The 15,855-nt window shown below is 45.4% G+C and overlaps 1 protein-coding gene across 1 annotated transcript in view; it reads right to left on the bottom strand.

Moving 5' to 3' along the window:
- Window positions 1–15,455, bottom strand: part of efna4 (ephrin A4) — a 29,413-nt gene extending 13,958 nt beyond the window's left edge. The window contains exon 1 of the mRNA XM_076109458.1: window positions 14,812–15,455. Within this exon, the coding sequence (XP_075965573.1) occupies window positions 14,812–14,924 (113 nt within the window). The 5' untranslated portion in view covers window positions 14,925–15,455. The remainder of the gene's footprint in view (window positions 1–14,811) is intronic.
- Window positions 15,456–15,855: the final 400 nt, after the last annotated feature.

Here is a 15,855-nt window from a genome sequence, read left to right on the forward strand (position 1 = left end):
TGTGGGTGTCACGGTTGTGTTTTGTAAAATCTATAAATTCAAAAGGAATTGCTGCGGTCAGTGGATTTGCTTTGCTGAGACAAAGTAAATCAGTTTAATTCTGGTGAATTTTGACACAAAATGTTGCACTGCTGAGTTGACCAACTTCAACCTGTATTCATAGATAATGCTGCAGGAATGAGTCCTACAGCAACAATGAAAGTCAATTTATTGGTTTTAATGGGTTTTTGGTTTGATGCCAAACATAAGGTCTGTGGTATTTTAATGAGTACAATACAACAGTAGATACACCACTTTTAAAGCTTTTACGTGCCTTAAAGAAGGCGGTTAATAACAAGTGGTTAAATGAGACGACAAATCCATCTTCACAGCTTCACTGTGTATACTCACGCTCACCAGACCGTGGTGTAGTTCTTTTGTGAAGATAAAATTTGTTAATTTGTGAAGATTTTCTTGCTGAACAAAACGTGTTAGTATCATGAACTTGTGTTTGCCACAGAGATTACTTTCTGCAATCATCAAAAATCCAAGGGAATCGTTGTTTGGTGGAGACCTACGAACGATTGCTGCTGTGCCACTTTCTGGTGGCATCCGGTAACTAAATCACAAAGAATTGTGTGCAAACATATCTCAACACAAGTCTGACTAGAGAGGGACTGTAGAAACATGTACGCACCTAAACACCAACACATCTGGATGAATAAAACCAGACATTGCTGTACTGTTGGGGAGTAATTGATGGAAAGTATGAAAGAAGTTTATGACAAAAAGAGCCCAAAGACAGTACAGGAGGAAAGAGGTAACAAGGCAGAACTAACGAGAGAACATTCACTCTTGATGTCTCCAAAGCCTCAGTGACCTCCTGCTCCACAGGCTTTCCTTTCTTCAGAGGAAGAAAGGAAAGGAACCATACACCTGCAGTGCTTCAGCCACGATTCAGGCAACGAGAGAGAGCTCATCTACGTGCTACTGCACCATTTCCAAGAATGTTTTGTTTCCCATTTCCTCTCTCTTGCTTGATCTTTCTCTGTGTGGATGTAAAACAGAGCAGAATCAGGACAACCCCCCCCTACCCTCTATGAGCTGTGCGTCCCACCCCCCCCCCCCCCCTCCCTCCCTCCACACCCACACAAAGCCATGCTGTGTCCGCAGCCTAAACACCAATGTTGTGTCTAACCTGGTGCTTACTCCCCTCAACGCGCACAAACAAGGACTTCACCCCCCACCTCTGACCATCTGGGGCCCCCCCCCCCGCCATCCCAGCTGGCAGAAAAATCCCCCCTCCAACCTCAACGCTCTGCAGACCCCGCCTCTCAGTGTCATCGAACTGGGGCCAAAGAAGGCGATCAACCGCTCCTCACCGAGAGGAAAGAGGGACTTAAGGGGAACAAGCTGTTGCTCTCCACTCTTTCCTGTTTAGTATGCCTATGTGAGTGTGTGTGAGTGTGTTTCCTTCAAGGTCAGCAGGAAGTACATATCCCTGCCACACCAGACCATTTGCTTTATTTTCTATGACTCCTAATCTCCAAATGTGGACGGTATGTGAACTTCCTTCCTATTTTTTCCCCTCTTTCGTCTCCATCCTCTTCAGTGTGTGCTTTTTCTTTACGTGAAAGTTCTGAGCACACGCGTCGTAATAACGTGCATTAAGATCTTGCTGGCTTCTGCTTAACACGTCCCTAGGGGGAGCTCTGTGCCATTAGACAAACTTAATGCCTCTGCCCTCATAAGGGTAGAAGGATAAGAGCACAAGTGCACAAACGCATTGCAAAGCATCGTATATCAATACGAATTTGGCACATAAGCGTTGGCGACTATGGCTGTTGGTGTATGTGTGTAGCCCGGATGAAGTGATTGCACCTTTCTTGCCATGCAGGCTCCATTAAATGACCAGGAGGCACCGGGCATTCAAAGTGTGTGGATCAGCAGGCTGCCTCACGTCCCCACAAACACGCACACCTGCTGCTTCAGGCCCTGAGGGATTCTCAGCCTCAGGTAAAGACAGACCCTATTTTCTGCCTGTTAGGGCATAGGTCCTCCTCTGTGTGTGTGTGTGTGTGTGTGTGTGTGTGTGTGTGTATGTGTGTCCATTTTGTGGGACTCAGCAGCACAACAGGATGTATGGCTACGGCCGTCAGAGCTGAGGAAAATTGCACGATTTGGGCCCACAGGACCCATCAGTATGGAAACCAATCCATCGGAACCATTTTGATACGGCTGCAGGTCTACGGAAACCATCGCCCCCCCTTTGTGGCGGAGCTCTGTCATGCATAGGCACCGCTCTCCATGTGTGGTCCGAGTCCGATCCTCAAATAAGCTTTCCAGCGACTTTTCTGGGGAGGTATGAAATTACTGTCCACAATATAAATGGACAAGAGTGCAGTCTCGCAGTCTACGGCTCGATTTTCTTTTTTTCGCCGTTTGACCAAAAAACACTGGAATTGTTGCCTCCCCGTGCCCACCAGCACGGCAGCAGCTGTAAGTGTTCTGACTTGACTCTCTCACCTGCTCTGCGTGGAGGCGGCCACTCTCGTAAGAGTGTGAAGGGGGAAAAAAAGGGCACAAGAAGAAGAGTTTTCGCTCTCAAGCCGAGAAGAGCGACGAGGAAAGCGCACAGCATACGTACGGCGAAGGGGTAAATAAGGTCAGACGTGCTGTTGCCAGGACAACAACCAATCCGGAGCCGGGATTGGTGCCAAACCAAGGCCCCACCCATGCATCCTTCGCTCCATTCGTCTTTTTTCCTGCATCCCTCTGTCGGACAGCCTAAACCTCAGAGTAATGAGTGCTCTCCATGTTTCTGCAGTCTAAATGGAGCTGCAGCGTAAATACAGGGCTGATCTGTACAGGTGCCAGGCTCGGATACATGAACCCGAATATAGCTACAGTACCTCACCGCTCAGACACTGACGGACGGGGCGAGGGAGACAGTGACAGCGATGATGGGTGGACACAAAAAGCCATGATTCAAACTATTTCTGAAATCTATCAAAAGCGTATTGCTACAAAGTGGCAGCTGGGCTGATCCACCGCGTCAACATCATTTATCTCAGGTTTGTGTGCCAACTTCGCCGTAGTGTCAGAGCAGATGAGTCGAGCTAAATAAAGGGTGTTGTCAAATTAATGTTAACTTTGAAGTAAATAACACAAAAGGTCGGTCACATTGGGTTCACGCCAACGGGGCAGGTGATGTACGGCTGAGGGGGAACCGGACAATCTTTTTCCCATCGATTAGAAAAAATTATTTGGCAACCGGCTTTAGACTGTGGATGTCAATCATACAGTGTATCTGCAGGTTTCAAGCGGTCGATGGACGGAGAAACTCGTACAGCTTCTTAAATATGAAGATTTGAATCCTTTCTCTTTTTTTACATCATCATAGATTAAAGAATATTTGGGATTTCAGATGATACATGTTAAATGAATATTGTAAAAACGTGTCACCTTGAGCTCTGGGACATTTTACACACCAAAGAATTAAATCAGATTAATCGCTAATAAAAAGAATCATTAGTTGCAACCTTAAGTTGGCTTTTGGTCCTGTGTTCGGTGCCGCTTGTCTGTCTTTGTCTGCGTCTGCATGTTGTCTTGAATTTTTGTTTCCCCGTCAAATCACACTTTTTTCTTGTTGGGTAAAATATGATGAAATCTTTGTAGCAGTGTTTGTAATCATGATACATCAGTAAAGTGCCGTTTCAATGCGACACATAATAAACTGTTTTTAATACACTTCTTTTAAAAAGTTATTTCATGTTCTTATCTCTTGTCTACAACCTCATCTATTATATTAACTATACTTAACTACACTTGCGTCTCAGGTCTCTCAGCAAGGCCCACCTGTGTAAGTGGGTTAAGGAAGACATGCGAGCAACACCCATTAACACACACACACACACACACACACACACACACACACACACACACACACACACACACACACACACACACACACACACACACACACACACACACACACACACACACACACACACACACACACACACACACACACACACACACACACACACACACACACACACACACACACACAGCCAATAAATCAGACTTGGCTTTGAGAATCCATCATTTACTAAGTGGGTCACACTTCTGATGCCGTAGACACTCTTTCCTCTCCATTCTCACACTCTGTTTGTCTCTCTCCATGACGTGAAGGTCAGTGCTGGATAGGCAACATACGATTCATCCCAGGTGTGCGTTCTCCCTCGCTTTCCCTCTGTCTGATTATTTTGCTGGTTGTTAGTGAAGGAATGGCCAATTGGAGGGCTGGAGCTGCCTTTCAGTCAGTCAGTCACACACACACACACACAGTTAAGACACACAAGGAAAGCTGCCCTAATACAACCAACAGGCCTGAATTATTTAAACAGAGGGAAGGAGAGGAAAGGAGAAGATGGAGAGAAAGAGATTGGAGAGGCACTAGAGCAGAGGAGTAAATAGAGTACGCTGGCCGCTTTCCGTCCCTCTGACTCCTGGTGAACTTATTTCAAAACTTCTATACTTGGTCTCACTCCCATGTGCTTTCTCTCACCCCATCTTCAGCAGGTCTCATTTCCTCCCCCTGTCAACGAATCCTACACCTTTCACGTCCTGTCTTCCCTCCGTTGCTTCTTCCACCACCATTTCACCCACTTCGCCCACCCTCCCTCCTCTGTCTTTTTCTCTGTTTATCTAAGCACTTTCACGGTCACTGCTTTGGAATCCCAGGAGCCTAAACTGGCCCCCTCTCCCTCCCCTCGCAGCCGATCCATGCTCCTCTCTCCCTCTCCATCTTTCTCCGTCACAACGGTTAAGATTGATATCGCTCAATGCATCGGGGGAATGGAAGGTCCCCCTTACTCCCCCTCAAGGCAGCCAGCTTTGTCCTGTTCTAGTCACGCACAGCCACACACCCGCCCGCCTGCCTGCCCCCTGCCCTCACACACATTAACACATATTCGCACCAGAGATAGGACACTGATGTCTAGTACCAATCAGCTGGGAAAAAAAGTGACTAGAAATACAACTATTGAGACATTTTCACAATATCCATCCATTTGGCTTTAAGGCTCCTGAATGTGTGGTATTTATAAACTCAACACAGCATATTTAGCTCCAGTACATTAGCTTATCCATTGCTTTGCAGTGTGTGAAATTAAATTCATCCTTTTAGCATTTGGGCTGATATAACTGGATGGGGGGGGGGGGGGGGGGGCTGGATTTAGGAGCACAGTGGAAAGAAGTGGTGAGGGTCAAGAGGAGAGGCGGTCTGACATAGTGCTAACAACAGCCTGAAGCTGGAGTGGGATTAATTGATTAATTTGGGATTAAAAATGACTGGTCTCTACTTTAGGTAATGAACCGCAATGACCCGAAGTTGATTGACAGGCAGTAGTGTACAGTGCAGGAGTGTGTGGGCGAGTGTTTTTTCATCATACGAACACAAAGTCCACTGCAAAGTAAGCAAATGCCACAAAAAAAAAAACACACTTGTTTATATTCATATATCTACTCCTGATGAAGAACAAAACCGCTCCGAACTATTTTCCGTTCTGAAAGAAAATCCATCAGCAAACCTCTTTAAATGAATAAAAGTAGTGAGTAAGGGATTTTCTGACTTTCATGACTATAGGCATTTGTCACCGGGTGTATTTTGGGAGAACATGCAGATTAATTCCACAATCATAAACACGCAGCTTCTGCTCCAGTGTTTTGAGAAGCGCGCGGCGTACAAGAACTCCATTTCCAGCTGAATAGGAGAGCAATGAGATTCATGAGTTCCCCTGCTACAAGGCCACAGCTATGGAGATTTGGGACAAGGCTATTTCCCCTCTTCCATTCAGCACAACATTACCACCACTACTCTGGATGCTCTCGGACTGTGAATTACAGCCATCTGATCATTTCTGATGAATACAATAAAGCATACTTTTGGACAGGGACAGACAGCAATTCATCAAAAAATGAGTTTACATTAAAAAAAATATGTAAAAAATAAACTGACAAAATGTAATCAATTTAGTCCCAAAGAAAGGTAGGTGTAGTGTTTGTACAGTACTGACTCTGCATACCAACATGTCAGCAGCCTGTCAGCACGTACCATCTACTGCACTCTCTTAGTATCCCACAAAAGCAATAACATATGCACCATACTGCACTCATCTAGCTGCACAACTGCAGGTTGATCAAAGAACTAATTCTGGAGAAAAAAAAAAAAGTCCACATTCCTTGAACTTATAAATATAAGATTTGATTGGAACAAAATGTTAAGGAAATAAAAAAAATAAAAAAAAGAGGAGGAAGGGCAGAAAAAGAACAAGGAAGCAGAGAGAAAAAAATTGTCAAGAGTATCAAGAGACAGGAGATCAAGCTGCGCATTACTGCACACCCGGAGTCATGTGGTACTGGTTATTGCTACAAAAATAACATCCAAATATGCTCACACACACACACACACACACACACACACACACACACACACACACACACACACACACACACACACACACACACACACACACACACACACACACACACACACACACACACACACACACACACACACACACACACACACACACACACACACACACACACACACACACACACACACACACACACACACACACACACACACAATCTTAAAACAAGCCTCAAAAAATCTGGGCACAGGCATGTTTGAATAAGCATATGAAACCACATTCCATTCATATTTTTGTCCTTACTCAGGTAAAGAGACTCTACTGTAATTTCACAACATACACAATATGCTTAGTCAACACGCACACACACACACAAGCACACCAGAAAGCAGTGTCAGGTCTAAATGGGGTGCGATTCCTACTCGGGCTCTCCCTAGAGTCCATGCAGCCGTGTGCGAGTGTGTGTGCAGCAGGGCGATGGTGCTATTGGTAGTGCGTGCGTGTCTCTGTACCACACCTGTATACGAGCCTGCATCACAGAGTGTGTGTGTGTGTGTGTGTGGGGGGGGGGGGGGTTTCTCCTCATGCCTGCTTGCGACAGTGATAGTAATTCCTGCTGACATCCTTTCTTCCCTCTCTCTCCCTCTCTCCCTCTCACCTCATCCCTCCATCCCTGGGGGCCTTCCCGAGCTGTTTTGGGAGTTGAAATCTGTTGACTCTTTCCCTACCATCCTCTCCTTAAAGCATTCGCCATCCCTCGCTCCCTCCACTGCAGGTCTAATGTTTCTATAATCTCTGGGGGCCAACGAGAAAAAGGAATCGGAGAGGGACCGTGTATATTCATATGTGGTGTGTGTGTGTGTGTGTGTGTGTGGTATGTGTATCCCAGCCCAAAAAGAAAGAGAAGAGGAATGTGTGTGTGTGTGTGTTTCACATCACTGGGGGTTGGAAAGTAGGCTGTGGTGCCATACTTCTGGGAGGCAATGGCAAAAATAATATTAGTTTCTGTTCCACCATGGAAAAGTCTCCCATCACAAAGCGGATGCAAAATATCTTCACATATGTCGTGTGATCCATCTCCTCTGGAAATCACAAAGCGCAGGATGAAAGGTGTTTTTTAGGGAACTGGGAATATAGCTGACAAAAAGTGTTACTTGAAGCTCTTTCTATGAGAAGGTAATTCTGATGAGCAGAATCATAAATAGGGATACACAAACGTTATACACCCCCTAAATACACACATACACAGGTTCACACCCCTTCAAGTATTTTTATTTAAGTGTCTCTTTGTTATGTCTCGATGAAGTGTAAATGAGCGGTGCTTTCGAGCAGGTTTATCAGTCCATAAAGTTTGTTCTGGTGTGAAGAGAGCCGCTCTTATCTCTGCTCTGTGGCTTCTGGCTGCACACCGTCTCAGTCCAGACACACTGTACTGACGCGAGCACATGGCAACTTGTGTGCTCGCTCACATGACAGGAGCTAAATACTAATCAATGGATGAAACTTGCAGAATAGGAGAATTTTTGTATTGGGTGTATATGTATTCTCTGCTTTTTCCTATCAAAGGATGCTTCCATTTCCTCCAGTGAGTACAGGACTGTAACAGAATTTGTATGATTAATAAAAAAATAAAAACATTATTATTATACATCATATAACAAAAAAAAAAAGTTAAAGCTACTTCTTCTTACATTGGAACAATTATGAAAAAAGAAGAGTTCAGGTTCCTTGAGTTGTTAGCTAAACCCAGTGACATACTGCATCCGTTAAGGCTTACAGATATGCGTCTTAAACACAATCCAAAATTGTACAAGTATGCCACTCACGTGGACACCCTAGAACTGTGTCTCCAAATCTGTGGCGTGTAAGACGGGAAAGCCGATTTTTTTTTAAAGATTCATGACAATATCCTTGAGAGTTTTTCTTGAAATTGGAGAAAATGGATGTTCTTTCCTTCCTGGCTGCTAACGACAGGACTCACACTGGGAGAGCCGTATCAATATTCTTCATACGTTCATATAAATCACAAGTGCAACTGTGCGAACATGGTGTTTCTTCGCAGGCTTCATCAGGTTTTTGTTGAGTAACAGAGATATTCACATCCAAAAACATGGACTTGGTACAAGTTCTACTGAGATAAAGGAAAACTATTGCACTGGTGAACACAGTAAAAAGCTTTCGGGAGCGACTTAAGCAGCTTTGAAGACTTGAGGTATGATGGCAAACATGTCTCATGTCCTCCTGGCAGCGAGGACCTTGTATGGTACAATAATCCAGGCTCCTGCTACAGCCTTTTGCTCTGCCTGGGTCAATACTAATTCAATTTCTGTCTCTGGGAATTCCCAGGTTGCCTCTTGGCAGAATTTCTGAGCTGAGTGGAGAGCATTGTGTGAGGTTATATGTACTTGAGAGCGTGTGTTTGCCGGTCTGTGCGTGCACATATGAGTGTGTGTGTGAATGTATTGGCTAAACAACCAGCAGACTCGATAGTGTTTCCCACATTTTTAGTTTACACGCTACAATTTAATTGCTGTTTTGTATGTTAAAAAAAAAAAAAAAAAAAAGAAATACCGGGTTGGCCCGACACCCACAACAATGCCAGCTCTTTGTGCACCATGAATGAATGCGCTCCCGCTTGGCGCTCACCAACAACCCTTAACCACCACAACCACCCTCTTCACACACACACACACGCACACGCACGCACGGCAGCCATTTTGTGCCAAAGCCAGGCTGTGCTGTGCCAATCGAGCGGCAGACAACACTGAACCTCATTTCATTCCACAGCTGTTTTCCACGCCACTTGGACACATTCGTACAATCCAACTTATTACAGCTTAATGCAACCTAATATTGATGTATGTGTGTACACAGAGAAACAGGGCAGTGTGTGGGCGAGAGAAATTGGGAAAGAGATTGGTCCATATGCAGTCTGGTGATAATGCGAGGAGCCGGCGATAATATCTGGGTGTTAAATTGGTATCGATTGACTAAATATCCCGACCAGGAGGAGAGAGCGGCCGTCCTTTCATGCTTGTACACCATGTCTGCTCCGACGGCTCCAAGCTGCACTGTGACTATCTGATCCATTTTAATACAGACATCCTCTCCGCTAGGCCTCTGCTGAAACCTCATTTTCAACACAGTGTGCTTGAATCTTCCTGCGCACGTGTGTGTGTGTGTGTGTGTGTGTGTGTGTCTCTGCTTTCAATTCAGCTGCAGAGATTATTTTTGTTGTGAAACTTTTATGTTGGTTTCACTCTTGGGTATAATATAACACTAAACCGCCAAATGCAAGATTACCGATTTCACACAGATATACGCACAGATAGCAGTCACCTATATCTGTAAAGTAACACCTGTAATACTTCACAAAATGAGGCCTTGTGACACTTTAGCGCATAAGACATGGTTGCACAATACTCATTCTGCATGCCCCACCTTTAAAAAAAAAAAACCCAAGCATCCAAAGGCAATAACACGCCTTTTCCCTGTAACATTTCAGTCACACCCAACATCGACTAACGAGTGGAAACTAAACAATGACCTATTTAGACGAGAGGCCGGCACAGCAGTTGGTAAACGTTCCCACAGACGCACACCGCCGGACGGAATTTAGAGTTTTTCCAGTCAAAGCCACTTGCACTACTTGCTGTGAGCGGAAGAGAAATCTCAAAAAACTTGTATAAAAGCATGAATCACAAAACGTCACGTGTGTTTTAATAGGGCTGGGCATCCTGGTGCATTGCCGGGTTTTGTTTTCCCCAGAACTGAAAGTTATCACACTCCATCTCTTCTCGAGGAAACTAAAAGTGCCCTTTTATGCAAACCAGCAGGTCAGTGCACAAACCCACACAAACACGCACGCACGCACACACACACACACACACACACCTCTAACAGAGCTATTGTTCCACTGAGATGAACTTCAACTGACAACAATGTCGTCCAATGTCAATTCACAGGCGTACACATCACTGAAAATCACGGCCTCGCATTGTTTTCCGACAGAGACGAAGAAGCTCGAGTGTACACATCCACAGTTTACCTCCAGATAATACACTCAACACCACAAACAAACAAGCCGAAGCACATTTACAGGAGACAGATAAGGTACACAATCTCTGGATCTACACAGACCACAGCACAGCAGCGAGGGAGACAATCGGCATTGACGCAGAGAAGGAGGGAGACACCGATACAGTTAGATGACAGATGAGGAGAGAGAGAGAGAAACAGAGAGGTGGGAGAGAGAGATTGCTTTGTTAGCAGGACGGGGAATAAAGTGGTAATTACCTCACTGTGGGTTTGTTGATTATAGTTCAGCCGGGTTCTCCATGTTAATCATTTACCAGGGGAAGACAGAGATTAGTACGGAGACAGACACAGTGAGGAGAGATAGCAGGTAGTATGAGGAACACATTCATTTGCATGCACACACACACACACACACAACAGAGGCGGACACATCGGCGGGTGACGAAATAATACAAAAAACAATGAAAAATAAATAAATCTGTCTAGGAGTGCAATCATCTCTTCTGACAAGACGTGATTACAAACACTGTCTGCTTTCACTTTACTGTACACTGTGCGTGTGTGTGTGTGTGTGTGTGTGTGAGAAGGTATGGCATGCAGAATGTGATTTACTTTGGTATTTAAACTAGATCATTCATGAGTGCACACAAAGGGAAATGATGCATAAACAGAGCAGAGATTACACGGAAGACTTATGAGGGCCGCTTTCAATAAAGACACAGAAAACCAATACAAATATTCATCTCCTCACGCACCGTTTAAACATGCTTCAGTGGCTTGGAGCTCGCCCTGAGCTTGTGTAGAGGGGAGAGAGAGAGACAGAGTTCAGAGGGTTCTGGTGTCGCTGTAAATGCTCTCAAGGTCTGTGTCCAAACTTGTGAGCGAGTTCCAACGTGAGCGAGAGACAAGGAAACGGGTAAGAGAAATTGTTTACAACATTCCTTATTGTTCAGCATCTCTTTTTTTGTAAAAGGCCAAAAAAACGTATCTCTAATTGACACCCAGATAATCCGCCACTCTGCAAAGAAAAGAGGAGTCTGGAAACAACAGTTTGGAGCTGCGATCAGAGGAACTGTTGGAACAAGTTGGCCTCCTACCATGTCGGAGAAGAGGGAAGGCAATAGCAGAGGTGCAAGCATAGACCGAGGGTAAGTCTGAGGACAGGGGAATGGAGTAGCTGATTTTAAAAGTTCAGGTTCGGGTGACATTTATTCTTGTTACAGATGTGTAAGCAACCCGTATATTGATAATAAAAGCTTGTTTCAAGCAATCTCTTGCACAAAAACAGGGAATTCAACCCTTAAAGTTGTGTTGCTCTGTGTAAACTAGCTGACAGATCTTGAGTGAATGTATGAGGAAGAATGTGGCACAAGAAGCAGACACTGTTGTATCAGCAAGAAGGCTGGTCAACTTATTTTGCCCAACAGGTTTTAAAGCACACCGCGGCTCAGAGGAGGGGGCTGAATATACCAATAAACTAGTCTGAGCTTGCTACTCAGGAGAGAGCTGAGCTATACTGTCAGCACACACTCAAGCTTGGAGCGCCACGGTTATAACTGCTCCAGGAAGTAAAAAAAATAATTTCTCCTCTAATAAGGAACTATCGCTCTGAGAGAAACACCGTTATAAAACCGAGAACAATCGTAAACGCTGTTCATAAAATCATAAAAGGGCAATCGACCCTCTTGAGCCCCACAACGAAACAGACCAGAGCATCTTGATTCCACGATGTTCGACGCTGACCCTGCAGTCACTCTCTCGCTCCCCATTTCAAAGCTCCATTTTTCAATCTGGAGGGTGATAATTGTGTGCCAGTTAAAGTGCTTCAGTGAGCCTTTGTTACAGCCATATTAGCCAGCGAAGGGCAGAGCAACAAGGCCCTTCAGTCTCCACTTGACTGCCCCTGCTTCATTAAAACCATAAATCTAGATGTCGAAAGAAAAGGTGATGGCCAGAGAATGTCTTCTGTCATCTGTATTAAAGATGTGCCGGTTTGGTCTCCAGCTCCGGTTATGTTATATACGAGCTGAGCCTTTAGAGTAATGGCTGTGATGGAAGCTCGCTCCTCTTCTCTCCGTTTGTCAGAGACAATGGGTTTCCTACATCTGCAACATTTGCCAAGAAGGTTTGAACAACCGGAGAACACAGAACAGTCCGCTAATGTGTTCCAATAAATTTAAAATATGATATATAAACCTACATTAACCGATTTAGGAAAACACAACATCGACATATTAGCGTGTATATGGTGTTAGCAGCAAACAGTTGCCCATTTACAGACGTAGCAGACACGGTTCAACATTAGCATCTCAAGTCCTGTTCAAAATTCACTCTCTTCTATGACCAATATTTGCTGTTTTGTTCTCCACCGACTTCTGAGGGAAACATCCGTCTCTTTAACTGCTAAATGCTCTACTAGTCTCTAACTGCCGTTTGCTGTCGACCAGGTTGCTCATGTGGCTTTATGAGAGATCAATGTCGCTTTGAACAATGGTGAGGCTGAATCTAAACCGTAAAGTTGCTGGCTCTTAAACCAAAACAATGAGCTGAAAGATGCTAAATGCTTGCAGAGTCAGCTAATAATTCACTTTGGGTTTGTCACTACAAGAGACTTTCACATAAGACATAGTATTCTGGTCTATTGTTGATGTGGGAATACTGATTGGAGCAGCTTTAAACCATGACAACATTGTGGACAAATAAACAAAAAGCCAAATGTGGTGATTTTGTGATCTAGAGTGCCATGGGCATCACTGGCACCCCGGACTCTGCAGTGCGGCATCATGCCAAAAAAAGCATCGCTCTCCTGTCCCTGTGCTTTTTTCCCCCCTCGCCAGGCTACATTTACAGGCTTCAGGACAACCTGGCCGGCTGGCTGGCTGCTAATCGAAAATATGGTATGGGAAAATGACTGAGGCTCAACTAATCACACCGCCAATATCCATCACTGGGCAGGAGGGAGTCGTGAGAGATAAAGGGGGTGAAGGAGGAGGAAGGGGGGGGGGGGGGGGGGTGTAAATGAAAAGGAGAGCTGGATGTAACAAGGGAGGTAATGAAGAGTGAGGAGAGAGGAGAGCAGAGGAATGAAAAAGAGTCCTAGTGGTAAACCCAGGGGATTCTGGACCGGGTGCAACATCTCGGCTCCGCTGATAGCTTTGTGATTGGGTGGTGTTGCTGATGAGAGTGATTGTCTGCCACAGTGGGTTACCCTCCGCCATGATGCTGATGGCATTGTGATTGTGTGGTGTTGCAGCCAACTGTGTGGCCCTGCCACAGACTGTGACCATTCATCCCTGAATCCCAGGGGAACAAGAAGGTGCTTCCTAATCCTCGGCGTTCCTCCCCACCACATTTCTGTTGGATCCCAATTACAGGTCTGGGTTTTACCCGCTTGGACACACCGGATGCAACCTCGGCCGACTCCAGGATGAGTCCTGCAGATCTGACAAAGGAGCCCTCGGGGAAATGATCCGTCCCAGGAGTCATATCTCTGTACGTTTGTGCATCCATAAATGCAAGACAAAACAGCCATTGACAAGAGTGGTCTCGGTGGCCAACGGCTATTAACTAAAAAAGGTAATTCATCTAAAACAGTGTTTAGGGAATCAGGCCCGGCAGAGAGCGAGAGTCTCTAAATAAGCAAGTGAGAGGCTGTGTTGTTTTGGGCAGTGCAGGTCTCCCACCCCAACCCTTCAATTAGCCAGACTGGAACACCTGGAGCAGCAGGTGAGCCTAACTCTGCCTCGCTAATGGCCCCAATCAACTCTCTTACTGACACACACACACCTACCTTCCCATTATCCAACATATTCGCTTATGCACAGCAGCACTTTAGACTTTAATATACACCTGTGTCCTCAGAATGCTATCTAGCACACTATTTAGAACAAACACTTATGAGATACCCTTACTTCTGGCTTTCTATAAGTGGAATAATAACCAACTCCAAAAGCCAATGGACAGGTGAAAGCCGGTGTTAGAGTGTAGTCATTATGATAAAGATAGTTGCGGGAAAAAGGTGAGATCAGGCCACTCAGTGAAACACCTGACAAGGCCTATAGCTTTAGGGCGAGGGCAGGCTTCATGTAATCATACCAGCTCTGCACTCTTCATCAAGTCAGAGGACGTGAAGGCGCATAGCGGAGGCTCTGCAAACCAACAAACGTCTGACTCACTTAGTAGGAATTACTGTGGCCGTTGTGCAACAGCGTGGCAGCGCAGGTTCAAACCAGCTACGCAAAAAGGAACCACATTCTTGCTCTCCACATGAATCCTTAATTAGAGCCGCTAAAAACAACAGACTTTTCTCATTTAAGTCCCGGAGGTGAGCATCATTTAGCGCAGTTTTCCTCACCTTGCATTTGTAGAATTCCAATACACGACGTGCCTTTTTGCCACGGCAGCGGAGATTAAGTTAAAGAAGAAAATCGTGGCTTTCCACGCAGGCAGCGCTCCCGGTGTCCCCATCCTGAGCGCCGCGCGGGGGCCGCGGAGAGGCTCTGCACCGGCTGGGAGTGGCGTGCAAATCAGGTGAGGAGCTCGGTTAAAAAAAAAAAAAAAAAAAAAAACTTTCCCCAGCAGCTTCACCAACTCATCAACAAACGTCTAAGTCATGCGCTGCTGCAGTTTCGCATGATGCATTAAAGCAAACTGATTAAAGTCACTCAAAAAAACCCCAGAACAGGTTAAATCACAGGCTGCAGAGTGGGAGGTGTGAACTTCCACAGGGAAAAGGTCTCCTTGAGAGTTTCTCCGAGTTGATCCGCATGGTGGTTATGAACTCTTGATCTCTTTCTGAAAAGTAATAAAATATACCTAACCTGAGTGTAAAGGTTAGAGTGTCGATTACATAGTCACGAGACAGGATATCAATTGGCAATGCCAGCTGGTTTGGCAGCAACAGGCTGAGCAGCGTCGAAAGGGCGGATCCGCTGAGCTGAGGGCGGCGCCGGGGAAACTTCGGACCAATCAGTGGACAAGGGTGTGGTGGTACTGTGTGCAGTGCAGTGGTTAAATCCTTGAGAGGTGCGCCGACTGGTGTGGGGAGACAGTCTGTCACTGTTCCAGTTTTTCAGGGAAGCCTGGGACCCTCTGTCCTCTCCGCTCCCCCTTGACATGACTCACCTGGAGCCGAATTCCTAAAACGTATTTAAACGTATGTCACGCAAGAAGCTCCAACAGACAATTTAGATTGATTGAGCAGTAGCAGGGTGTTTGCCCATATAGGTGCTCCTGCAGTGAGGTGCCTTTGAGCAGCTGGTTCACAGATTTCAACAAGCACACTTCCTTCTTCATTCATTTAGCTTGTAGGCCAGTTGGGCTACTTTATATCTCCAAGTAAGACAACGTTACATGGTCAAATGGTGCATTCAGGGACCCAACACACAAGATAATCAAA

This window comes from Anarhichas minor, unplaced genomic scaffold (assembly GCF_050575085.1).
Source record: "Anarhichas minor isolate MPS153535 unplaced genomic scaffold, ASM5057508v1 ptg000041l, whole genome shotgun sequence".
Lineage (NCBI taxonomy): Eukaryota > Metazoa > Chordata > Actinopteri > Perciformes > Anarhichadidae > Anarhichas > Anarhichas minor.